A 25,770-nucleotide genomic window follows, 5' to 3' on the forward strand; every position below is an offset into this window, starting at 1 on the left:
ATTTAGCAGCGCTAACTCTTTCATTTCGTTCCTCAATGTTGGGTATCGGGTACAGCTGATCCCTAGTGATGGCATTTAACTTCCTGTAGTCAACACATGGACGAGGGTCCTTGTTAGGGGTTTCTACGAGTATTAGCGGTGACGTGTAGTCACTCTCAGCGGGCTCAATAACTCCGAACTCTAGCATGCGCTGTATCTCTGCCTCGATAATCTCTCTCTGTCTTGGAGACACCCTGTAAGGCTTTGATCTTACTGGTTCGGTTGATGTCAGCTCAATTTCATGCGTTATTAGTTCGGTTTTCCCCGGCCGATCGCTGAATCTGTCGAGATATTCCTTAAACACCTCTTTTAGCTCATCTAGCTGCTCGGGTCTTAGAGCGCGCGAGCTTACCGAGTGTTCTACTACTTCTAGGCCGATTTCAGGGTTGGAGGCCACCCTATACTCCTTAAACTTGGTACTAGTGCCATCCTGCTTTTTGATGGTATAGTTAACGACTCCGCTCCGCTCTATATACGGCTTCATCAAATTGCAGTGATATATCCTCACCTCCTTCCTGCGACCGGGCATTTTCAGAGCATAGTTACTATATGAAAGTTTGTGCAACACAATAACGGGCCCGTCCCAGGAACTTCAAGCTTGTTCTTTCTTAAGGACTAGAGGATCATTACCTTGTCTCCGGTGTTAAACGTACGAAGCCTCGCATTCTTGTCGTAAGAGAATTTGGCGTTATTTTGAGCTACTCCCATGTTCTTTCCGACTAGTTCTTGGGTTGCGCTTAGCCGTTCCAGCAATTTTAGCAAGTATTCAACCACTGTGGGACTCTCCCCTCTTTCCTCCCACACCTCTCTTAACATTCTTAGTGGAGAACGGAGTGTCCTCCCATACACTAGTTCTGCTGGCGAGAACCCTGTCGCTTCGTGTGGAACCGTTCGCAAAGCGAACAAAGTTGCCGGCAGACAGTTCTCCCAGTCCTCCTGGTGCTCGTAACAGAGTGCACGCAAAACTCGCTTAAGCACCGAATGCCGCCTCTGTACACTGTTTGACTGAGGGTGATAGACAGAACTGTGTATTAACTTTACCCCGCACTTTTGCAAGAATGTGGAAGTCAGTGCGCTCATGAATACTGACCCTTGATCTGCCTGAATTTCGGCTTGCAACCCAACTCGTGCAAACACTGTCAAAAGCGCGTCTACTACTTCGGTGGAGCTGAGCTCTTTCAAAAGGATTGCTTCTGGAAACTTGGTAGCCGGACACAGCATGGTAAACTAGTACCTATAGCCCGATTTTGTTTTTGGAAGAGGCCCTATCGTGTCTATTACAAGTCGTCGGAAAGGCTCTGTTATTAAGGGCACTACCTTCAGTGGAGCTTTCCATGTCTCTCCTGGTTTACCAGAACGCTGGCAGGCGTCGCATGATCTTACAAAGTTTTCTACGTTATTGAAACAGCCGTGCCAGTAGTATTCCATGAGCAATCTTTCGTTTGATTTGTTTATGCCTAGGTGGCCGGACGACCCATTTCCATGACAAAGACTCAAAAGGTCCTCCCTGTACTTAGTAGGTACGACTAACTGATTTAAATCCTACCCTTTCGATCTCTGTAGTTCCGATACAACAATCCTCCTCTCTCATGTATCGTCACGTTGCGCCTAGCAATGCCTTCTTTAGCTGTGTCATGTAATTTAGCTAAGCTCTCATCATTATTTTGCTCGGCTGCCAGTGACTCTCTATCCACACGTAAGATCTGATCAAAGTTCTTTAAGGCCGGTGATTATAACGACCCTGTCTCGCTTGTGAGTGCGTCAGCTTGCTCTTCCTGTAGGCTAGAACTTTGACACTCTAGTGCTACGCTCTCATTGAGCTGGTCAGCTGGCAGGCTCTCCTTAACTGTTCTTTTGTCCCTCGGGCTTAGCTCCGATTCGGGTATTGAAGTTATCCCCTTTTCTGCTTCTGCTGGAGGAGCTTGTGCATTTTCAGCCGAAAGCGACGCGATCTTACGAGCTTGGCCTCGGGTTAATGCCTGTATTATGCCCTCTCCCAGTTTGAGCCCTTTGTCACGCAGTAACTGATTCGAATGGTTCGAAAAGATGTAAGGGTACTGCTGTGACAAAAATTTGGAAACTGCAGCCTCAGTCTCTAGCTCCCCGAATGGTTCACTGATTTTGACTTTGGCCATGGGCAGACCAAGCTGTCTTCTTCTACAACCTGTTTTATCCATGCTACTTCTCCGGTGAAGTCATCTACCGCCACGTAAGACGGATGGACAATGTCCATCGTGGCCGCACTGTCTCTTAGCACTCGGCATGGTTTTCCATTAACTTGCACGTCGTGAAGTTATGTACTTAAACGTTCCATAGTCTCATCTTTTTCCTCCACGTAGGAGAAAACTACGCTAGGCTTCCCGCAGTTTACAGCTATATGTCCTAGTTTGTGGCATTTGTAACAGCGAATTGGTCTAAAAGATTCGAATTTTCTTTTCTGTTCTTTATGCGGTTTCTCCGTTAAGTTTCTCCTCGCTCTTTTCTGCGGGCTTTTCCGCCATGTCTACAGGCTCCGATCGTCTAGTCTGCGCACCCCTTTTGAACGGAAATGGCTTCCGCGGTCCATTTCGACAGTCCAAGTTTCCGCCCTCGGCGTTCAACTTTCTACGGATTGCGTACTCTTCGGCTAATTCAGCCGCCCTTTCCACAGTGTTTACATTCCTTCTGTCTTGCACCCACAGTTCCACAGCTTGGGGGATGGTATTGTAAAACTGCTCTAGACACATGCATTCAATGATCATGTCTCTGCTGTCGTGCGCTTCCGCGCTTTTAAGCCACTCGACCATGTTGGCCTTTAAGCTATATGCAAACTCCGGATATCCCTCGCTATCTTTCTTGCCTGTGCTCCTAAACCTTTGCCGGACAGTTTCGGCTGAAAGGCGGTACTTCTTCAAGAGGCTAGCCTTAACTTTTGCATAATCATATGCATCCTGTGCACTCAGTCTGGCGATTACTTCCGCCGCCTCACACGGCAACATAGACAGCAACCACTGTGGCCATGTACTCGGGCCGAAGTTCATCTTCTCGCAAGTCTTTTCAAAATTGCATAGGAACAAGCCTATGTCGGTCCCAACCTCAAATGGCTTTAATAGCCTGTCCATGCGGTACGATTCTGCCTCACTTGATCGTCCCAGAGCGCCTTCACTTCCTTGACACAACTCCAAACGTTTGCTTTCAAGTTCAAGTTGCATTTTTCTTAACTCGCAATCTTTATCGCGTTCCTCTCTCTCTGTGTCCCGTTCTTCTCTTTCTCTTTCCCGTCGTTTTTTTTCTCTGTCCCGTTTCTCTCTTTTTTTCAGAAGTTCAAGCCCCACTTCAATTTCTTCCTCACTGGCCTTTTCGGAAATTAGCTCCAATAATACCGGTTTTAGCATTTCCTTGCGCACATCTAGGCCAAGTTTCTCACCAACAATCAACAATTCGTCTCTCAGCAGTGTCCTTAACTCCATGACTGCTGCTTTACTGCCTTGATCCTGCTCTCTAAATCTAGCTAGGAAAACACAACCTAGCTAACACTCAACAATCTAGCTTCCCTACTGTTCTAAACAGAACAACCACAAAATGAAGCCTAGAGAGTCAAAGCAAGAACCTAGCACTCACCGCAGTCACAGCACCATGTAGAAAAGTCCCTCTCACCGCTGTCAGCCAGTTGTCAGGATTGGGGGCTCAATCCCGTCGCTCGTGATCCATTGTCAAGATTGGAGTCTGGCATAAATTAGAAGGTAGCTGGCCCATGCCGTCGTCCGACTTATTCACGCTGAGGACGTTGATGAAGGGAAGGACTGCTTCTCACCGAGAACGAGGAATATGGGTTTATTTACAATATTTATATAAGTCTAACATGACTGTTTGAGAAAGTATATCAGTCTAACATGACTGCTTGAGAGAGAGTGTCAGTCCAACCTGACTGCTTGAGAGAAGTGTCAGTCCAACATGACTGCTTAAGAGAAGTGTGTCGAGCATCTGCACCACAGCTGTTTTTAAACACTCGGTCCTCCCGCGATAGAAGGCGACCCGAACGTTCGTTTACTCATTGTAAACTAGTCGCCTCTCCGCAGGACGGCCCACAAACACAAAGGCACCCACGTTCGAACCCACACACACAAACGCACCCACGTTCGAATGTCCGGAGCCGAAGTCAGAGGGGCCCCGTACAACTCGGAGCCGTTCCGGGTAGCGCGTTGGGGAGTTTGGGAACAATAGTTGGCCCGCCGAACTCATTCCGTCACAAAGTCACTTTAGTCACGCTGTGGCTAGAAGTTCGTGGCGTCGCTCCCGGAATGCGGCTGTCACAGTCGCAAGTGGGTCGCAACCTTGCATTGCAGCACGTCGTTCTTAACAGCGACGGGATGTTGCCGTCACAGTCGCAAGCGGGTGGCAATCTTGCACGGTAGCTGGCCATTCTTAACAGAATGTCATTTGTGCGAAACGTGCCTGCTTTAAAAACAATCACATACGCTGTCTGCAGAAAGCATATAAATTGAGTGATACATAATGTAATGACATGTGTATGTCGAACGTCAACAGAGTCAACAGATGCCTCGGTCAGGCGTAATGCCTTTTCTTTTTTGCCTCTCTCTCTGTAAGTGCTAGAAAAAGCTGAACTTGAGCAACATGCTGCATGCAACAGCTGGAGTAGAAAGCCTTTTTTTTAAAAATCCGGGACATTTCGGTTAAAAAGTTCATTAAATCACTATTTATAACTGCTTTAAATGTCGACTGAAACGCTATGGAGGTTTGCCTTTAAGGATATCACCAGTCATCTTTATCGTTGTATTAGTTTCAATCGTTACCTCGATTCCAACTATGTCTGGTTGTTTTGGTAGTGCACCTTGTGCAACGAAGCTGCGCTTCCTGCTGTGATGCTAGCTTCCGACACTACTTTTCCATCCGATTTAAAGAAAAGAGCTTAACTCTGTAATTCGTGGGCACAATGAAGTACGAAATGTCGAGGGCTGGCCTAGTCTTGCGATTCCATTGGTGCTTTTAAATTAAGGGACAAACAATAGTGCAGTGGCTTGTCCTTCTCTCTTCCACCTCTTCGTCATCACATTTCATGCTGCTAGAGTGAAGGTAATGAAAATAATACACGCCTTGTGAGATTTCGTTGCCAGTACAGAATGGGATGACTCCGGAGATGCTGCTCTAGTTGTCGTGGGCCTTGGTGCAACTGTGCCTGCATGTTCAAGTGAAGAACTACAGTCAGTGGTTCCTGGCATCATCGCGAAGGAGACGCCTTGACGTGCGCTGATGTGACTTTGTCTTAAGTTCGCACGTACATTAGGCCACAGTCATTACTAGAACACAAGAACCTCTGTAATTGTCAATTTCTGCTCGTTTAATTTATGGCGGCTCTAATTCAATGAATCATTATGAATATCGTGGTAAGTACCACAAACCGAAAATTAACCTTAAACTACCATCCCATACTCCGTCACATTTCGCGCTGAATATCGCCAACCTCGTGTATCGTAAACTGTCTGTACAGCTGTATGTGACACCGTAGGAAGGTATAAAATTTCACTACATTTATACTGTAAGGCTGTACCATTACTTAGTAGGTCAGCAACAACTTCAGTATCCAATACAAGGCTATCTTGACCAGCTCCTGTTGTCCACTACTGCAGAGAGCTGGTGCCGACAGGAACAGGAGTCAGGTACGGAAATGACACTGGTCCCGATAAAGCGATTTCTGCGATGCTGTATGGGGATCCAGTACCAGCGAAAGCACCGTTAAAGCAGGCAGTCGAGCTAAGTTAAGGAACAGTTCGTTATGTCAAGAGCAAGCCTTTCATTAGCATATACACAAATTACAGGGCCAGATCTTTCACCTAACGTCAAAGAAACATGGATACACCATTGACGAATGCACATTTGATACATCTTTGATACACCTTTCACAAATGACATCATCGTCATGTTGTTTTGCAGTCAGCTTTAGTTACCAAGAGTATTCTGAAATGCAATTAGTTCACTTATTTGTTGCACTTATTCAAGTAAAGCTTTAAATATTTCTTTAAAATCAAAAGTCTTGCTTAAGGAAAAATTTTCGATCAAGTTATTTTTATGGAGTTATCTTGGTTACCTCTAAACATGCTTCTTCTAAGCAAGTGACAAAAACAACATAAGTCTACTCTCATCGGTGGCTACTGTGGACGGTGATTGACAACTATTTCCCGAAGTGATCAGGCCCGAAAAGAGGGATGACGCTTGTGATGACGTGTTCACTGGGGCATTGAGCCTTCAGTATATATTGCCTGCAAAAGTGGTGCGACAAGCTTTTGCAGAACAATACATTTTATCTAGCAGTGTAGTAGGCGTTTAATCACTGGGGTTTCATTGAATGGATCCAGTGGTAATAATCATGGAGCGTAGCGAGAACACGAGAATTCACGGCTTCACTGGTGGTGCGATTCTAACAACGGTTTAACTACGCTACAAGTGCGCACTGAAAGTTACCACGAGTGAGCTGGCACTCCACGTATCCTGTTGGCTGAACTTTAGAAGTAGCCTTTATTTAGAAGTTATCTGAGGTTAAATGGTCCCTGCAGATCCGGTACGTGGCGTACAGCTGTGTCGACAACTTTTGTAAGAGGTCGCCCCTTCTAGCAAACTCGACTCAGGCCTTTGACTTGGAACAATTATGGCGCACTATAACCTGTAATTCTTTCCTGAACTGGCTGACTGAAAAAACACTCGCATAGTAGCCAGTTTTGTAAAAAGCATCGCACTGCAAGAAACGAACACACGCACCGCCTACCCAGATTCGCCACGTGTGGCACCGATACAGGTGACAGCCTTCACACCCTGGTCTGTAAAAACCTAGTGTCCATTCAACACCATCTCCGACAATCTGAACCACTTGTCATTCTGCTCGAAATTATCCCACATGCAACAAAGAAGAGGGGTCCCATGTTCGTTCTAAACGTCTACTGTCGGCCGAAAAGCCCGCCATCGGTCCGACTCGCCTACTATCAAGATACAACTGGAGGGACAACCCATCGTTCACTCTCAGACCGTAAAGATATTGGGAATGGTTTTCAAGTCGGATTGCACCAACACAATATTAGTTCACAAGCCTAAGAATACAGCACCCCAGTTACCCACATGATCCGGCGAATAACCACCAAGACAAAAGGCATGGGGGAGGTGGACACGTTTCGGCTTGTCCAAGGCTTCTTCGTTTCTCGAATAACTTACGCTATTCCATACGCACTACTCAACGCGACGGAACTCAAGAAAATCAACACAATGATCAGAAAGGCATATAAGCAGGCAATGGGCCTGCCAATCAGTACGTCCACAGAACGCTTACTACGACTAGGTGTGGACAACACGTCGAGGAGCTGATCGATGCAGATTAATCCAGTCAGCGAACAAGGTTGTGGGTTGCGGAAGCGGGAAGGTCCCTCCTCTTCCACCTGGGGCTCTCTGCCCCTCTCAGCCATCCGCCGCCTCAGACTGTGAGCTTACCCCCTGCCATCCGGAGCAACGTGACCGCACGTCCTCTACCTCGCAACACGCACCCGTTACACCACGCAGAGCGAAGGGAAGCCCAGGCCTTGGCCATACAAAAGCGATACGGGATTTCACCCTCTACAGCCTACACGGACGCGGGGTCTTACCCCAGACGCGCAGGCACAACAGCCAGTAGTCGTCAACAAAGAACATCGAAGCAGCATTTCGCTCACAATAAACAATCCCCTCCAAGCTGTGGAGGCGGCCATAGCCCCCGAGCTCTCCCTAACAGAGGTTGAAGTCACAGTTACCGACTCCCAACAAGCGTGCCGCAACTTTGCTAGCGGCAGAATTCATACCACTACGCTCCAGATAATCACTCAAAAGCCGCCAACGAGATCAGTCATTATCATCTGGGCGCCAGCTTATCACGGCATTCCTGGCAACGAGGCCTCCAACCACGTGGCTCGAGCTTTGACCCACCGAGCCAATGCCGAGGAATCTGAAACCGAGCGCATGCAACCTATAGTCTCGTACCAAGACATCACACAACACTACAAGCTAACCCGCAAAACATATGCACCCCCACACAAGTCACTACCTAAAGAGCAGGAGCGATTGCTCCGAGCTCTACAGGTTAATACATTCCCCCACCCATCCAGAAATCCCCTCATAGCCCCTACACAATTCTCTCCGCAATGCCACTTCTGCGCAAAGCCCGGGTCTCTCAGGCATATAGTACGGGGTTGCAGAGCGGCACCATTAAATTCTCAGAACCCTTACCACACCCTTACCAACGAGCTTTGGGAGAGAGCCTTGGCTAGCTCCCACCTCGAGGATCAGCAACGGCTGATTGCGAGGACCCAGGACGCGGGCCGAGCTCAAGACATTCTGGAATGAGGACGCCTCTCCAAAGCTGCATGCACCGGAGAAAAATGTTTATTCTCTCTCTCTCTCTATCTCTCTTCCTCTCTCTGACAGACGGTCATGTGTAAGAAACATGAGGCACGAAACGACGACGACGATCACGACAGGAAAACGTTCGAAACGGCACGAACCCATCAGCAGACATTTCCCAAGGCAGAAGGTGCGTGACCCGAGCCGCGATTGGTTGAAAAGCAGCGCTGACATGGTATTGTCTGCCTGGCTCTTGCTTAAGAACGTTGTCTCGCCAGCACTGTACTGGCGACGCGAGTAGCGGTAGTTCGGTTCCAGAGGCCGGGATGCTGGTATTCCGAGGCGTGGCCTGCAACCTCGAAGACGTTTAAGCAAGGCTCCTCAGACTGGCTGCAACCTCCCACGGTAGTCGAGGGCGCTGCAGTAGAAATTTCCCGATAAAGACAGATTAACAACGCCAAGTACTGCAGTCCCCGGGGCACCTTGCCGTCACATGACCAAGGTACTGGAGGGAAGCGGCGACCAAACCCGTCGCTAGGCCTACTTTGCTAGGCCTCACTGCCATGTCACAGACGGCGACCGCGAAAGAAACATCAGATACAGGCGAATTGTCCAGCTGGTACTCCGGCGACGGTGTCTACATGATCGCGATAAGTACTGACCTTGGATGAGTGGCCAGCAAGGTCTGGCCTTGCGGCAACGCAAGCCGTTGATAGAAAGTAAGAATATTCCATTTGTGTAGCGACGCAGTCAGATAGGGCAACGTGGTCAGACTGTATGACCAGTGAGGACAGCAAGAGGAACGCTACGACTGATTGTTAGCTTTGCTTGGGATTGGTTCAGAATCTGTCATAGGATTTTTACATATGTGTATGTTTATCGAGTTTTCTTGTTTTCGTTTTCTTTTGGTGATTTTTGTGTGTGATAATATTGGGTATGTGGTGCCGCTTGGCCTCCCTCATTTCCTTATCAGGAAGGTACGCCCCCGAGATTGCTGACACAGACATTGATGCCGGCCTCAAAAACCAAATAAAACGTAAAAACATAACCACCCAAAGATGTTTCGTCCAGTGCCCGAAGCCAACAGAAATGAGTCACGCACTACGGGTAGCACATGCAAGAAAAAATCTCGCCCCTTCCTGCAACACCGCAAACTCACCGCCAAACAAACAAAAACAGATTACCTATAAACTTATTAGCTCCATGACATAGGAAAATCGCAAAGGGCCTTCCAATTTACGTTAGATTTTCCTTCGTATCTTTACCCTCCACGATCTTACTGAAGCGGAATGCCGTTCTAGAAAATGCATCCTTCTCTTAATTGACATTCTCAAAGAACACTGCCAGGAACCACTTACTATAGATTATAATCAGCTCCACAGCATAAACATGATCTCCGCCAGAAAAATTAGAACTTCAACAATTCGTACAATCTAGGAGGCAAACCTACTAGATAAATACCAGCGCAGAGGTATTAGAGCTGAAGATCCACCCAAGAAAACTATTATGGCCCCTACATCATATGGCTCCACCAACACTGCTACGAGTGAGCATCCAGAGCACTGCAGCGACGTAGGAGACATATCACAGTTTAAATTCCGTTGAAGGTGATACCTTCAAACGTGGTCTAACGCTTTCTAATACAAACAGCGCAGCAATTGAATGCGAACCGCACAAAGATATAACAGAGTTTACAAGACGCATGCGTATCAAGGAATTCTTTTTCGATAGTCCCAGACTTTGATTTATACATAAAGGTAATGTCAAAGTAAATTCTAGAGGCAACGCAGTATTCCCTAAGCGCAAAAAGTTATCTCCCGCTCAGCACCGAATTCCTCAAGAACTCGCAGAAAGAATGGATATTGTAATAAAAACAGGACACAAAGGTGGCAGTATCGCAATCAGGCGTATAGAAAAGTAAAAAAATGAAGCGTCCAAACTACTGAGGAACCCCGCCCGTTACCGAAAACTCCAGTCTCAACCAACTTCCGAATATAGTAACTTTATGCAAAATACAATTGCGGTGCTGCTGTCCAGAGAACTAATCACGCAATGTGAATGTCCCTTCCCGATACCCAAGAACAAAAGAAGCTGTCCATTTTTATAGTGCTCCTAAAACGCACAAGGTTCCCATAAAATAAATATTTGCAGCACATATCCTAGGTCGGCTTAAACTGTCTAATATACACACACCGACGGAGTCAGTATTCAAATTATTGAACCACCACTTGCCAAAGGTTCCGACCATCCTCCTATCCTTCAAAAAAATTATCGACTGCCTTAACACTAACCAAATCCTTTCTGACTGCGCTGTTCTAGTCACTTTAGATGCTTTAGTCCTTCACACTAACGTACCCATGAATGAAGGAATTGAATGTATCCCAGACCCTCGCAGTCACTCCCCAAGCACACGCTCCTTAAGTTTACCTGTAACCCCCTAAGTTAGTTCAAACGCTCGGCTATTTCGAATTCGGTTCAATTCCCTACCTGCACACTTTCCACACAAGCACGGGGAACACCGTTCACTCTCACGCATGCCAACATTTTCATGGGACAGCTTGAAACTAACTTTATTAAATAATACCCTTTAAAATCCTACACCTATCTGTCTTACATTGTCGACATGTTTAAACATGAGAACACGGAACGAACCCGCTAAAGGACCTAATTCTCCACTTCAACCGCTCTCACACTTGTTAGAAAATTTACGACTCACCACTCTCATAGTCAAATCAACTTTCTCGACGCGATAGTCTACAGAGAAAATAGAAAACTGTGAACGACACGTTAACGGAAGCCTACGAATAGCCAGTAATATTTAAACTGCACCAGCCATCATCGGTGACACTGCAAGCAAGGAATTTTTATAGTGCGAGTGAAACGATTAAGAATAATCTGTATTGAAGACGATTATATCCCCCACCTAAATAACCTTAAGCTAACGCTAGTAGACGGAGACTGTCCACAACTTTCTCCGACAAAGCTTATGACGTCACGTCAAGAATGGAAAGGCAGTCGGAATCAGCTAAGAAACATCTTGTACCAGGATCAGAGAGAGTAGTAGCCTTTATAACAAAATAGTGTAATGCCCTCCCGAGAATAAACAATATCCTACGGAAATACCACCCAATATTATTAAGTAACGAGCGTCCGAGAAAAGCGCTTCTTTTCGTACGAAGGGTGACCGAAAGCAGCAACATAGATTTTAGTCATTTTGACCCTTTGAGGGTCGATTTATTTCGCCAAATGCGACCACCCAGGGTCAGTTTCCTTTATTGCAGATTCCAATTCTTAAAGACTTACTTGGAAAAAAACTTTCTTCGGTGACTAAAGTAGGAAAAAGATATTTTGCATTGGTATATATGTACTCTTCATTCATGAATAATAACAATAAAAAAGGAAATAAAGGTATAAGAATTATAAATTGGATGCATTTTTATACACATAGTCCAAGGCCTTAAAAGTGCACACACGAGAATATTTTCCAAGGCTCAAATGTTCCTGCTCTTACGCTAATATGTCCATATATATCGTGTATTCGAACTGCGTAGGTGTGCACACTCAAGAAGTCTGTGTGGTTCTGTGCCCGCCAAAAAAGCACAACGTGTGACAAACGTCCGCTAATCTTAATCTTATCGCCAACCAGAGTTTTCGCAGATGTTAAAAAAAGGGCAATGGAAACGCGCGCACGGGGGCATCCTTCCTACGCACACCCCTGTGAGCACTAGACGAGCGAGGAAGAGGCGGTCGCCGTTTGAGCGATTAGTAACGAGTTAGCCATCAGTTTTGCAAGCGCAAGAAACCGAAACAGCCCGCGGAACAAAACCCGAACCGCCGCCCGTCCATGCGCGCTCAAATGCGCCAGCGATAGTATAGAGAGGCGCGGGAGCAAACTAGCTCTCAAACAAAGAGAGGGAGGCGTGCAAAAAAATTCCCTGTATTCCCACATAGCGGCAGCACATGAGAGAAAAGAAAAAGTTCGGAAATTGCCGCGCTTTTTAAACGTACAGACGGCGCCGTAAATATACGGCTTCGACCATTTTGGGATTTGTTCGTGCCGCCGTATATTTACGTCATTGACCCCCAAAGGGTTAATACGCACAAAATGCAGCCAATATCATCCCCCCAAATAAAAGCATGATGTCGCACCAGGTGCCAAACCCAAGGGTACCTTCGAATTGACATTAAAATTAAAAGCACCACAAATAATTATACACACGAAGTACAATCTAGCTGTACTTGCACTAGTTCCGATGGGATTTATATACTTTATTTGTTGTTCTGTCAGAAAGAATATATGCGTAAAACGCCACAATCAATTCACGTCGGCTTAAATGGAGATCGCGCGGAGAGAGAGATCGCGCGTAAAACGCGACAATAAATTAACGTCGGCTGAAATGGAGATCGCGGGGAGACAGCTAGGAAGCCTCCCAAAGCCATCATCCCACATGTAAAAAATCAGGTCACAACTTTGATCAATTTAAACTCGACAGCCTACAATCGAATTTCCGTTTATGAGAGATGCCAAATGGAGAAAATCCGACCTTATCCATAAGTTCGAGATATTTCAACCGATAGTCGTAACCGTTTCAAGGTAGCTTCATAGTCTATTCTATATGCTAAATATAAAGTTATAGGCATCAACATATCCGGTTTCATTCTTTTTGCTTCCTCCCCTTTTCTTCATTTATTTATATTGTGAGACAAGGCTTAGGCAGCCAGTGTCTTCTTTATCTTCCGAGTGAGAGCCCTACCACCCGGCCCCAAAAGGGTGATGACGAGTATGTGCAGCTGAGAATATGAAGCGTATGAATGATGTTCACACTAATTCACTCGCATGCGCAAGTGGCCAGCCAGGCCGCGATGTAGCCAGTAGGGAAACGCCGAGCGAATCGTTTGAGGCGCGAAATGTGAACGATCTCCAAACCACGATAATTATGGTCCGAAGAAACGTCTACGGGAGTAACGCGATAATTCACGGGGGATGCTTGTTCATGAATGTGAACAAACATCGAGGAACAAACATCGAGGTGCGAGGAAGCTGGATTGAAACTCATACACAAACGTGGTGTATGAGTAGGTGTCCAAAGGAGCACTTCCTCTCCAGGACGAAAGAAGACGTCGATACGAGAGATGCCGTAACGTAATGGTTAAGAGGGAACTTCAATTGGATGGAGTCATCCGACAGGTGGCAGGGGAGGTTTCTTCCGGTGGTGACATAATTCCCAAGTTGTGACATAACGACGCACCGAGCGGTAGACACCCGGCCAGTAGAACCGGCCTCATACGCGGTCGTATGTGCGCAAAACTCCAAGGTGGCCCGCCGTAGGTGCGTCGTGAAGTTGTTCGAGAGCGACGAATCGCAGATGACGAGGAATGAGTAGGAGCAACGTAGGGCCGTCAGGGTTGATATTGCGGCGGTAGAGGGTGCCATCGTGCAGCACGTACATGGAGCATGTGCTGTCGGTACTGCCAGATTGCACTCCAGCGATGATTGACTGTAAGGATTCGTCGCATTGTTGTTCAGCGCGCACGTCGGCCCATGAGTAATGGCGTGTTCTTCATTAGAAGAACTGTCAAAGACTGAGCACCGTCGGCAAAGTTTTTGACGGAACGGCGAAAGTAAGAGCACAGGCCGACTCAGTGGTGCATGTCAAAAGAAGAACATGGCACAGGGGAACTGCGTACGGCGCGAACATTTTCCAGATCTGGTTGGACACCGGATGCGTCAACGAGGTGTCCAAACACAGTAATTTTAAGGCACCCGAACTGGCACTTCGTGGAGTTCAGCTGGAGGCCGCCTTTTTGGAAGACCGCAAGAATGGCAACGATTCGGGTAAGGTGGCTGCTGAACGTGGAAGAAAAAAATAACGTCGTCAAAGTAACAGAGACCGGTCGTCCATTTGCAGCCTCGCAGAAGGGAGTTCATCATACGTTCAAAGGTCGCAGGAGCATTTCATAGGCCATGGGGCATGACTTCGAACTGATATAAGCCATCCGGTGGGATGAAGGTGGTCTTCTCCCGATCCATTTTATCAACTGAAATCTGCCAGTAGCCGGATCAAAGATCGATGGACGAGAAGTGTTTGGCTTCGTACAAGCAGTCCAAGGCATCATCGATGCGGGGGAGTTCGTAGATGTCTTTTCGCGTGATCTTTTTTACGTGGCGATCATCTGCACAAAAACGTCAGGTACCCTCTTTCTTTTTCACAAGGACGTCAGGCGAAGCCCAAGGGCTGGCTGATGGCTCAATGACCCCTTTGCGGAGCATATTGCCTACTTCTGATTGGATGACTCCACGTTCGGCATGTGATACACAATAAGGACGCCGACGAATAGGTTTCGTGTCTGTAGTGTTTATACGGTGGAGAACAGATGTTTGGCATAAAGGCCTGTCCCCGAAATCAAAGATGTCACCGTACGATTGAAGCAGGAGACGCATGCCCGTGGCCTTTGCAGAGGTGACGTCAGGTGCCTTCATTTTCGCGAATTCGTCCATGAAGGAACCAGGGCTGTGAACTGCAATTGGCGCTTATACACCACTCTCGCCATTCAAACTCTCAATGTCAAATTCGGAACCACTAGAAACACTGGCCAAGAACATGCCGGCCGGACTCACTTGATGGCACAGGCTCAAATTTAGAAGCGGTAGAACGACGTCGTTATTAGTAACCGTGACCAGGGAATGCGGAACAGCAAAATTCCGGTTCAAAAACACGTCGATGAAGGGGCCAAGCACTTATTCACCGTCAGGAACCTGAGTTGGGTGGTCAAAGTGACGTAACGGCCTCGGGTGACAGACGCGCATCGTGAAGCGAGCACGTGTGCGGTGGTGTGGTGCTCAGAGCATCGGCGAGTTGAGGCAGTTCTAACTGAAGAACGCCTGTCGCGCAGTTGGTGAGAGGAAAATAAGTGGGTAAAAAGTCCGATCCAAGGATAACATCGTTCGGGCAGTTGTCGATCACAGCAATGAGAACAGAATTACGGCGGCCGGCTATACCTATACGCGCTGTACACATTCCAAGAACAGCGACCAGGCCACCGTCGGCCACACGAAGCACCCGGGCAGCTGCTGGGGCGAGGACATTCTTTAAAGGTCTACGTTGGCTAGCACTCATCACAGATACGGGGGCTCCAGTGTCGACGAGTGCTGGTATAGGTACGCCGTACATTTTAACGCCAATTACACTTCGCGTTGTGGGCACAGAATGATGATTTGCTGCAGTAGTAAGCATTGCAGCACCGTCTCCGAGGGCTGCATTTATTCGTTTTCCGAAAGGATGCGGTCTAAAGCCACAAGGGCGAAAGGCGACGTGGCTGCGGCGAACGGGAAGGTGCGCGACGTGTTTGTGGTGAACGAGACTGGTGTATGCGCGGCGATGGTGAGTGACCGTACTACGCTTTCCTAGCAGAGTTGTCGGCACTGTTAGACTCGGCGGTGGGCGAAACATTACGGGCATTTCCCTTAAAACTGCTCATGTTGGTCGTCGTGTTAGGTGTTGAGGGCCACGAGTTGCGACAGTGTCGGGCGCCATAATCAATGCGGCGACAGGTGAAACATATCGGCTCGTCGTCCGCAGATCTCCACTCAGTCGGGTTGCGCCAACGCGGAGAGGTGCGACGGTGCGGAGCGAAGGTATTAGAAGGGCATTCGTTAGCTTGGGATTGGCGAGACGACAGACAGAATCTGAACGAATGTTTTGAAGTCCCTGGTGAACGATGGCTTGTGCAAGAATAACTGAAAAACTGGTAGCGGGCGTATTGAATCAAGTTAACATCGAACGATTCGCGCCACGTCCTGTGATGGCGGCATGGGTCGCCATCACAGGACGGGTTCATCTTCACAGGTTGACGTTGCGGCAATAATCGGAAGTCTGGTGAATGATTGCAAGACGCGTCGGCTTTAGGCCTGCTCGAAGTGTCTGCACTCTTTAATGATAGCATCAACTGTCATTCATGGTGCGGACGGTGATGCGACGTCCACTGCAGAGCTCCGGTTCCAGCCGTGGTACCCTAAACCTCCGCTAACATGTTACGGGGATAGTGGGAGTAAAGAAAGACTGTATTTCCAATATAAATACAAGATGAGTCAGAGTAGTTAAGATGGCTGATCACCAACAACACTCGGCAGCCAATGTCCCGTGGTCTTCTTCTTCGTCTTACTTGTTTCATCCTTCGGTAACAATATTTTTCCGCGTAGCACCTCTTCCAATCCCACTTTTTCTAGTCCTAATTGTAAATAAACACTTTGTACAACAGTTTTCAGTTCGCTGTTCATAGAGGGGTATACTATCCCGAAAGAGTGCATAGGTTATTAGAGACGCCGTAGCGGGTCTTCTGTAATAATGATGCTTTATGGAGTTTCTTCCTCGTGCACCTAATTCTAAGCCGTTAAAAGTATTTGTATTGTAACCCGGCAGAAGTACGGTTACTGGCTTTGCATAATATTAAAAGCGCTATTCAAGGCAAAGCAAGTACAAAGCACGAGATGCAATGGAAACAAGCATTATCTTGTCAATATTTGTTTTTGAAATTGTTTCTTTTCTTAGATGAGCTTTAGATTTATGGCGCTTCATTTAGGCAAGTAATTTTGCTCACTATAATGCTTTCTGCAGGAACTTGACACTCTTGATGAGGATAAAGAAGAGGGGCGATACCAAAACTTTCATCGAAGCAGTTGAAGTAGGAGGAAAAGGTGAGACATTGCTTCCATTTCAAATGGAAGGTTCTTGTATCTCTTTCCACCAATTCGAAGTTGCTGGTTCTTCCCTCACGAAGGGTCACAAAGGTGAGGACCCAATGTGCCACTTTAGTCATGTTGCTAGCACTCACTGGCTGGTGGCTTAAGCTGAAAACAGTGTTTTTGAACGCGTGGCATAGAGTGTGACTGCTCTCTTGTAAAGTCAAGGTTATCAGTGTGGAGTGGCGGCAAATAGCTCGGTGGAGGACGCAGAACATTTCGCTCACCAACTTGATGTGCAGGAGCGGTGACTCACAACAAAGACTAGCTTGGAACCACAATTCACATTTGCTCGCAAACGATTAACCATGCGGAGCCGTTAAGTAGAGACAGCAGCGGAACCACAGAAGGACGTTGATGGGTGCGCAAGAATATTTGAAAAACGTTTCGTGCAAGAAAAAAATCTTTAGTTTATTGTGTGCGAGGCACGCTAAGGCTGCTCTATGATGTGCTTTGGTGTTCGTGTGACAAAAATTTCCTTGAGCGACAATACGTAGAAGCGTGTCCAGCTTGGTAGTGTAATTTACGCATCACATGAGTGCTAAGGAAGAAAAGCTTTCCTCACATTAACAAAAGGAAGTTTCATTTGAACTATTTGCCACCGCAGCACCAAATCCGCATGACATTTATTCTACGTGTACAATATGATGTGCATTGTGCCACAGTAAAATGAAACATGAAGCGCGCTATCTGCAATTCGCTCAGCGAGAGCGCCTTGCACTAAACTGAGTGCTACAATTTCGCCCGTACAGCCACATTTCTCTAAGCTTTATATAAGTAATAGTACTATGAGAGTGACAGAAAAAAAAAGTGGAGCAGTTGCACACAATGACCATCGCCGTATCAATGTAACAATCGTTTTAGCGATTCCCCTAAGAAGCTACAGCGACCCGATTACATTGGTAGTGGGTACTTTTATCACTATGGCACATAATTAGCAGTCGGTGTTTCCGGATAAATCTGAAAAAAATCTGACAGAACACTCGCCCGAAAGGTTTTTCCGCATTCGGCATTATCCGGATAACTACAATTTTGAGGGTACGTATAATTACAATATTTGACAATGACTTTTGTTCCTCTGACTTGCCAATGCATTTCGTCGCCAAGTTTGAGGACTGGGCGTGTTGGTATAGCATATTAGAGGATCGATTGCGCAACATCTGCACGACACAATAGAAGAGAAACACACACCACAAAGCGCTCCGTGGTGTGTGTTTCTCTTCTGTGTGTGTCGTCCAAATGTTGCGCAATCGATCCTCTATTAAGCATTTCGTCGAGAACACCGCTATGCATGACATGTCTAAACAAAATAACACGTGAAAACACCACAAACTGGACTAGATATACATCACCAAAAGAAGTGTCCTTGCTAAGAACATGCTCCTTTAGCGCAAATAGATGGGGAAGGACTACACGGACAGAGCGCTATTCATAGGGCCACACCCTTCCAATCGGCCGTGCTACACGATGTTTGCTTTTTGGGAAATCGCACCGTGAACACATAAACAGCATTTCGCCACGGACATTCGAGATTTACTTGGCACTGTTTGCCCTAGTTTTGTCAGATAATAATATCACCTGGCTAGAGGCAGACATTTCTCGTTAATAGGCAAATGATGTGAAACGAATAGCTGAGACAATGGTGTGTACGCACTTGCATGCACACGACTGCCCTCTGTTTTCACGTTGTGCATGTTATCTGCTAGTCTTACCTTTATCTACTGCGAACGTCAAAATGTCGTTTTCTTTCTTCCATGTTGTGAGCAGGAAGCAGCGTAACATAGTTGCCAATGAAAACATTGGAAAGTATGCTGGCAAATGTCACAAGTTGTCCCTAGCGACAGTGATTCTGGTAGCAGTTGCTCAATAAACTCTTTTTAAATATTGAAAGTATGTTCTCGCATTATAAGACAGCTTTTTGGACAAATAAGTAAGAGCCGAAAAGATCCAAATTTGTAGCATGTTGTCGCATGGTAATTTCAAACGCACAAAAAAACAACAATGAATTTCTGTCACAAAGATATGCGAAAAACACGCTCCGAATTTGCCAAAAATAGAAGAAGAAAACAGCAAAAGGGCATATCCCTAAGTTTGCCTATTTCGATTTTTCTATGTTCTTTTCCTTACCACTGATTGCAGTAGCGGGCTAGGAAATTGATTACATTGCAGTTGATCTTGATTGATCTTCAATAAGAGACGGGTCAAAAAAAGAATTGAACGGAGACGAAACGATAAGAATGAGGGCTGAACTTTCAAGTTTTCTTTTGTGAAGAAGTTAAGAGTATATACATGCTGTCCGAGACAGGGATTATCGTCTGCGCAAGCCTACATATGATGTCTGAAAGCGTGATCGAGGCCATGCTAACATATCCCTGCACGAGTCAAGAAATGCGTTCAAATTATGCTATTTCCCGTGTCACACACATCTTACTCTTCATGAAGTGTTTGCAATGTCGGGCGAACAGTCCTTCCAAGTGGGACTATGACTTGCCAGTAAATCCTTTAGATCCTTTCGTTCATGCGCATTTGTTCAGTTGTTTGCGTGCTACCTTAACCTATCCTTAATAAATCTTCCAGTTTGGCCAGCGTAAACTTTTGCGCAGCTTAAATGAGAGTGATACGCTACAGCATCTGCGCATTAAACACGAGAGCGCCTGCGCTTTCTGACGCCGTCACATTTGTCGGTCGCCGCCACGTCGGTCATCCTGCAAAGCTTTCACAGCTTGCTGTGGGCAGAGAACGCATCTTACACATCGTAACACTGCACCCCCTTTTTCAGATTGTGTGATAGCGTGTGAGCATCAGCTATCACAGCTACCTTCTATCAACGCTATGCGCGGAAGGAACACGTTTGCACCTTTGTGCGCATCTTTTTGAGATACCCTCTCCAGTCAATTTGAGGAGGTGCTGGGGATAGCCGGCGCTCCGCAGTATTTCAATAGAGAAAGCAAAAATCGGAGGACACTTAAGCGTCGCATTCAATAGTGGAACGCGATAGCGTTATCGCACCCCGTTCGCACCGCCCACTCAAAACGATCTACGCGAGCCAAACGTCATGATCGGCACGGACAGCCATGCCGCAACGCGCCACAAAGGCGGACGCGATCATGGCGTGAGTGGCGCGCCACATGTCGCGGCAGCGCCGTACATTGCGAGGAGGCGGTCTTCTGTGTTTGCCGCAAGATCGCGCTGCATGTGCGCAGAGCGCAGAAGAAATGATCCCATTAAGTTACAGTCTGTTGAATCATACCGACCCATCAGTCTAACAAACGTGGACTATAAGATATCCATGAAGATTGTAGCTCGACGCCTCAAAGTGTTATTAAATCACTTGCAGGGCAACATCAGACATGCGGCATAAAAGGCAGGACAATATTGACCAATGTTCGCAAAGCTAAAGCTGTCCTTGAATGCTGTGACGGAATGTATGGGCGCGTGGCCATGGTGCAATTAGATCTGCACAAGGCGTTCGATAAGGTCGTACACTAAGATTTGTTCGCGATCATAGACCATATCAATGTTGGAACCGTTATTACAGAAGGTGGTAAAATGATGTATAATGGTTGTAAGCGAAGCTGATAATTAATAGGCAGTTAAGTGATGGCATTCCTGTGCAGTCGTCTGTGAGACAAGACTGCCCTTTATCTCCCCTGCTTATCGCTCCCTACATCGAGCCCTTTTGTTTGCGGCTGCTGAAGAGCCCAAACATCCGTGGTTACACTTTTCATAAAACTGAAGTTCGAGTTTTAGCATATGCTGATGATGAAGCAGTGTTTTGTCGGACCATGACAGTGTTAAAGCAGTTGTACAAGAGGCTCTAATTTTTTGTACTGCAAGTGGAAGTGCTATTAACTGGAACCAGTGTCTTGGTTTTTGGCATGGGAATTGGCAATATAAACCTGAGACTTTTTGTAACATGCAATGGGCGGTAACACTAGGCACCGACCTAGGTGTGCTTCTCGGACATTATCGAGATAGCAAAGAATATTGGGACAATTAAGTAGTGCGAGTGAAAACCCAGACCGGCAAATGGGGAGGGCACAAATTTTCAGTGCTTGCAAGAGCCACCGTTTGTAATTTGTTTTTACTCGCTAAAATCTTTTATGAGATGCAAGCGTTATGTCTGGCGAGGATGTCTGTGCAAAAGCGGCATAGAATTTTTGAGTTGTTTATTAGGGCCTATACATGGGAACGTACAAGTCTTAGTGATCTGTTCCATAGAGTGTCGAATGGTGAGCTGGGGTTGTCACATTTGTTCCTCAAACAGATTGTAAGCAGGTTTCTTTTTTTGCGTGATCAAAAGGAGGCTTTTCTGAGAACGATGATTCAAGCTCGACTGCGCGATTTATTGCCTGATGATGTAGCGTCGGCCATGTTACGGGGTCAATGCTTTAAGTGCTTTTTTGCGTGAAGTGGTTGCCTCTTTCCAAATACTAAAAGCGAGATTTTCTAGTGAATATCTTGCCGCTGTTACTAGTAAGAAGTTGTATGAAGATCGTGTTGATGTATTCTTGCCGGTACCGTTATATTGTGCAGTATTTGTTTTAGGTTCAGAACGAGATGTTCTTAAGAGAGTTAAACGCATGCCGGTAACAGCTTCCGTCAAATCTTTCTTTTTTCAACTACATACAGGCACTCTCCCAGTGAACCCATGGTTGCAAAGCAAAGGCATTTTTGTACCTTGGTCTGTGAATTGCCTTATATGCGAAAAACCGGAGAGGATTGAGCATATCTTTCTGGACTGCCATGACGCAGTGTTTTTGTGGGATATTCTAAAACGCAGCTTTAAAAAGCAATTGCCGTTAAGTGCTTTCGGGATACGCTTCCTGCCATGCGCGGAACCAGAGGGAGTGCCTGTCGATCTGTTAATGCTTCTGTGCATGCATAGCGTGTGGCGAAAGCGTATGGATATTAGACATGAGTGCATTGTTCAGGCCCCAGCACATGAATACTTCACTGAAAGTGTGCTATATATACGCGAATTTTTCTGTGCACAGAGTGATGCTCCTGATTGGCTAAGTGCTTTGGACAAATAACTAGTCCACATTGCTTTTATTACGCCACACTGGTCCGGCATTGACTAGTTTTTTTTATGGCCACGTAATAATCACATTGTACTGTCTTCTGCCAAACCAATAATATGAGAAAAAAAAAAAAAAACGTGGCTGAGGGGTAACGTCTCCGTCTCACACTCCGGGGGCCCTGGTTCGATTCCCACCCAGCCCATCGTGCAAGTTGTGTTTTATTTATGAATTGCCTTTGGGGATTTTTCTATCATGTCTAACGCAGCCGACGACACCGGCTTTTCTGTGAGATGAGCTTCTTTACTGCTGTCGCGTCAATACAACAAAAGCAGACACTCCCATAGCACCCAGCGGCCCAATTGACTGCAGCGCACCAAGCCGCTGGCGTTAATACCTGAACTACACTGCCGATTTCGGTTTTGTGCGCGCGCGTTTTGAATTCTAGATGGTATGCGTCACGCCGGCTGCATTTTTTGCTTGTACAGCTCGATTGCGAGCGGTATTCGTGCAAAATCGTTTATTAAAATTCATTGCCAACGATCTTTACAAGCCTCCATCGAATGTGTGCCACGTGCAATTTCGTAAACACGCAGGACACCCTGTGAAATTAGGAAATTTTTATTTTATTCTGTAGAAATGCTCATTGCGGGCTTTTTGTGCATGCATCCAACGTTGTGGCACCAAGTAAGCAGCAGTCGTTCCCGTAGAAAGCTCCAACAGAGGCCGTCAGCTGAAAGAAATAAATTACAAGCACGTATCATTTTGGTATTAAAATGCAAGAGTAATGCGTGTAGAGGTGAATGGGTGGCATTATAAGCAAAAGCAGTTCGCTTTTACATACACGGCGTAGAAAATACGCGACTCATCCCAAACATTACCGTACATACCCCGAAAACCTATTTCTAAGAATTCTCCTCTTCCCGGGCCTTATTTGCGGCACATTAGTAGCACGAATACAGGGCCTACGGGACCTTTTCAGAACTAGGGTACGAACGATGGGATAGTACACAACGAGTACACAGAGGTGGCCACAACACAGGTTCTCAACCAGACCTTGCTGGACACTCGCAGATTTCCTTCTACTCGCACTCAAGACAGAATTTTCGAGTTACAAGTTCCTGGCTTTTGAGCTCCTTATCTTCTGCGCGTAATGCCGGCGCAAGCAACACGCTCCCGTGTAATCACTCTTCGCAATTGCTCGTCGCGATTTCGACAAGTGTTAGTACCGAAAGAAGGCTATTGTTGCGGGGCCATAAAAATTGTCACAAACTTGTCCCAGTAAGATCCAGTACACGCCAAACTAAATGTCACAATGCCCGAGCTGCCCTTCGCTGAGTCATGACAGGCGCGGCGAACGTGCCTCATAAGTAACAAAAAAAGTACCGAAAGTAATTTTCAACAATGTTAGGCGTCAGAGAAAGCGCCACGAACTTGTATTGTCAGTGCATTAAAGCGCGGAACTTAACTGCACACCACGGCAGAGCTGTTTTTCGCTAACCGCGTCACAGCGCCAGGCGCGCCCTTGAAAAGTAGCCCGAAAATTACCGAAATTAGTTACATTAACGTTGCGGGTCTAGAAAGCGCCAAAACTTGTCGCAGCAAGATTCAGTACACGCGAAACTGTGTCAAAGCACCCTGTGAGCCCCCCATGCCCAAAGACTACCGAAATAAGTTAAAATAATATTGTGGCGCTTAGAAAGCGTGCACCACGACGGCCGTTATATTTTTCGTTAACTGCGTTACAACTTTAGCCTAGGTGCAGTGCTGTAAGCCTAATTGCTTTAAATGTGTCGCAGACTGTCAAACAGTTTCTCACCTTGACGTCGTCCAATAGTGCGATGACGACAAGTCGAAATTCAGAAGGAACGCAACTATTCACTGGTAGCCCACCAAACCAGGCTAAATCCAAAAATAGAAAAACAAGCATACGGGTCGCCGAACCGGCCAACGCTCAGGTATGCATCCGGTCTCGCTGACTTCGGCGGTGTTTGACGACTGACGCAAGCATCTGGCTCATCATTCGCCGATTCGCCTGCCGCTAGGCAACGGAAGTAAGCCGCAAACTTTAATTTAATTTATACGCAGATATTTTACCTTTTGCCGGGAAAGAATAAAAAATAAAAGAATTTCTGGTAATCTCATTTCACATTCTTTCTTTTTTTTCGATGCTCGCGGCAGAAAACGGTCGGCATTCATACTATATACCGTGAAGTTTTCCTGTTGCCACTTTTCGGCGAGTGTCCCTTCGTGTTATATTTCTTTTTCTGTGGTACTTCAGCTTGACGCTTGAACGCATGTCAGATACAGCAGGGGCAAGATTTGCCGAGAGCGTTCTTTAGGCGCAACGGTGCAATAAATCGTTTGACTAAATAGCGAGGGTGGTCTGGAAAGTCAGAAACGGTTTGTTGGTGCGCGGTTCATAGCACCAGCAGACACGAACATCTTTAAACAGGAACCCAATATCTGAAAATCTTATTTGGTCTTTGCCCAAGAGTTCGTACGTTAGATCAAGTGGGCTCTGCATCTTTGAACGTAGCCAATACTTTTCTGCTTTCACATTCAATGCCCTGCACTTCTCATTTTACAATCAAAACGTAACGACAAAGCGGAACACTTTATGAATACTCTTGTCCAAGAATGAGGCGCATGTCACGCTTTCTGAAAAAGAGCTGGCACATTTACGCATAAGCATATGATAACTCTTGGTTCGGACAGCAAGTATATATTCGCGAACCATTGTCACTAAAAGTTATTGGATGTTCAGCGCTCGTACCTGTCGGCTCCTCTCTCCCGTGTCTTCTTTTTTTTTTTTTGCGTTGCTGCCTTTTCGGTTGGTCTTCAAGCTTTTAAATTCCGCCCTACTTCATCCCGTAGTTTATAGCTGTAAATAAAATATTCCTGCATCAGAATATTGATCTTAGAAATTATTATTCATTTTCGTGATTGTTTACTTAACGAATTTCTGCAAGATTAAATAAACTTGGTAAATGCAGGAATATGGACAGATGGATATCATGCACAAAAGTGCGCGCCCGTGCTCTCTTTGTCAAGTTTTACGGCTCCGTTACAATGACCATTTAACTTTCTTCTGCGGATGCGTATTACAAAAATACGCCATTGTATCTTGAATTTGTGTAACGGTTCCCACAGTATCGTTGTGCCTCGCTGAAGTAACTGAATTCGTTGCGTGGGCGGACTTGTTCAGTGAGTCATCATTCCGCGAAAAGTGTTTACCCAATATTTTCAATGAGAAATATTATTTCGTTTCTGAACTTGAACGAATTATGCTACAGCGCACGAAAACAACGACACGTTAAAAAAAAACATCAACGTACATACCATGAAATGGTAATAGATAGAAGTAGGGAAGGACAAAGGGACAGAATATTTGCGCCAGTGCTTACACCCTGCTGCACTTTCAAAACTACTTCGCAGTTTAATAAGAATCAATCACAAGTTCGTGGCCCTTTAGGTTACTGACAGGTAGGTTAGACTAGAGAGGCTAGTAAGTATGGTGGCTGAGAAACATGAAAGCCTAGGAAACGTGCAGGCATGCTTTTCTGCCAAGGCTACTGGTTTATTATTCCTATTTTCCCATTTATGCTCATATGC

The 25,770-nt window shown here is 46.2% G+C and overlaps 1 protein-coding gene across 2 annotated transcripts in view; it reads left to right on the forward strand.

Moving 5' to 3' along the window:
• Positions 1 to 25,770, forward strand: part of LOC129385937 (uncharacterized) — a 199,533-nt gene that overhangs the window by 97,231 nt on the left and 76,532 nt on the right. For both annotated transcript variants that reach the window (XM_055073112.2, XM_055073113.2), the window contains exon 4: positions 17,010 to 17,089. In XM_055073112.2, the coding sequence (XP_054929087.1) occupies positions 17,010 to 17,089 (80 nt within the window). The remainder of the gene's footprint in view (positions 1 to 17,009; positions 17,090 to 25,770) is intronic.

The sequence above is a fragment of the Dermacentor andersoni genome, chromosome 7 (assembly GCF_023375885.2).
Source record: "Dermacentor andersoni chromosome 7, qqDerAnde1_hic_scaffold, whole genome shotgun sequence".
Taxonomy (NCBI): Eukaryota; Metazoa; Arthropoda; class Arachnida; order Ixodida; family Ixodidae; genus Dermacentor; species Dermacentor andersoni.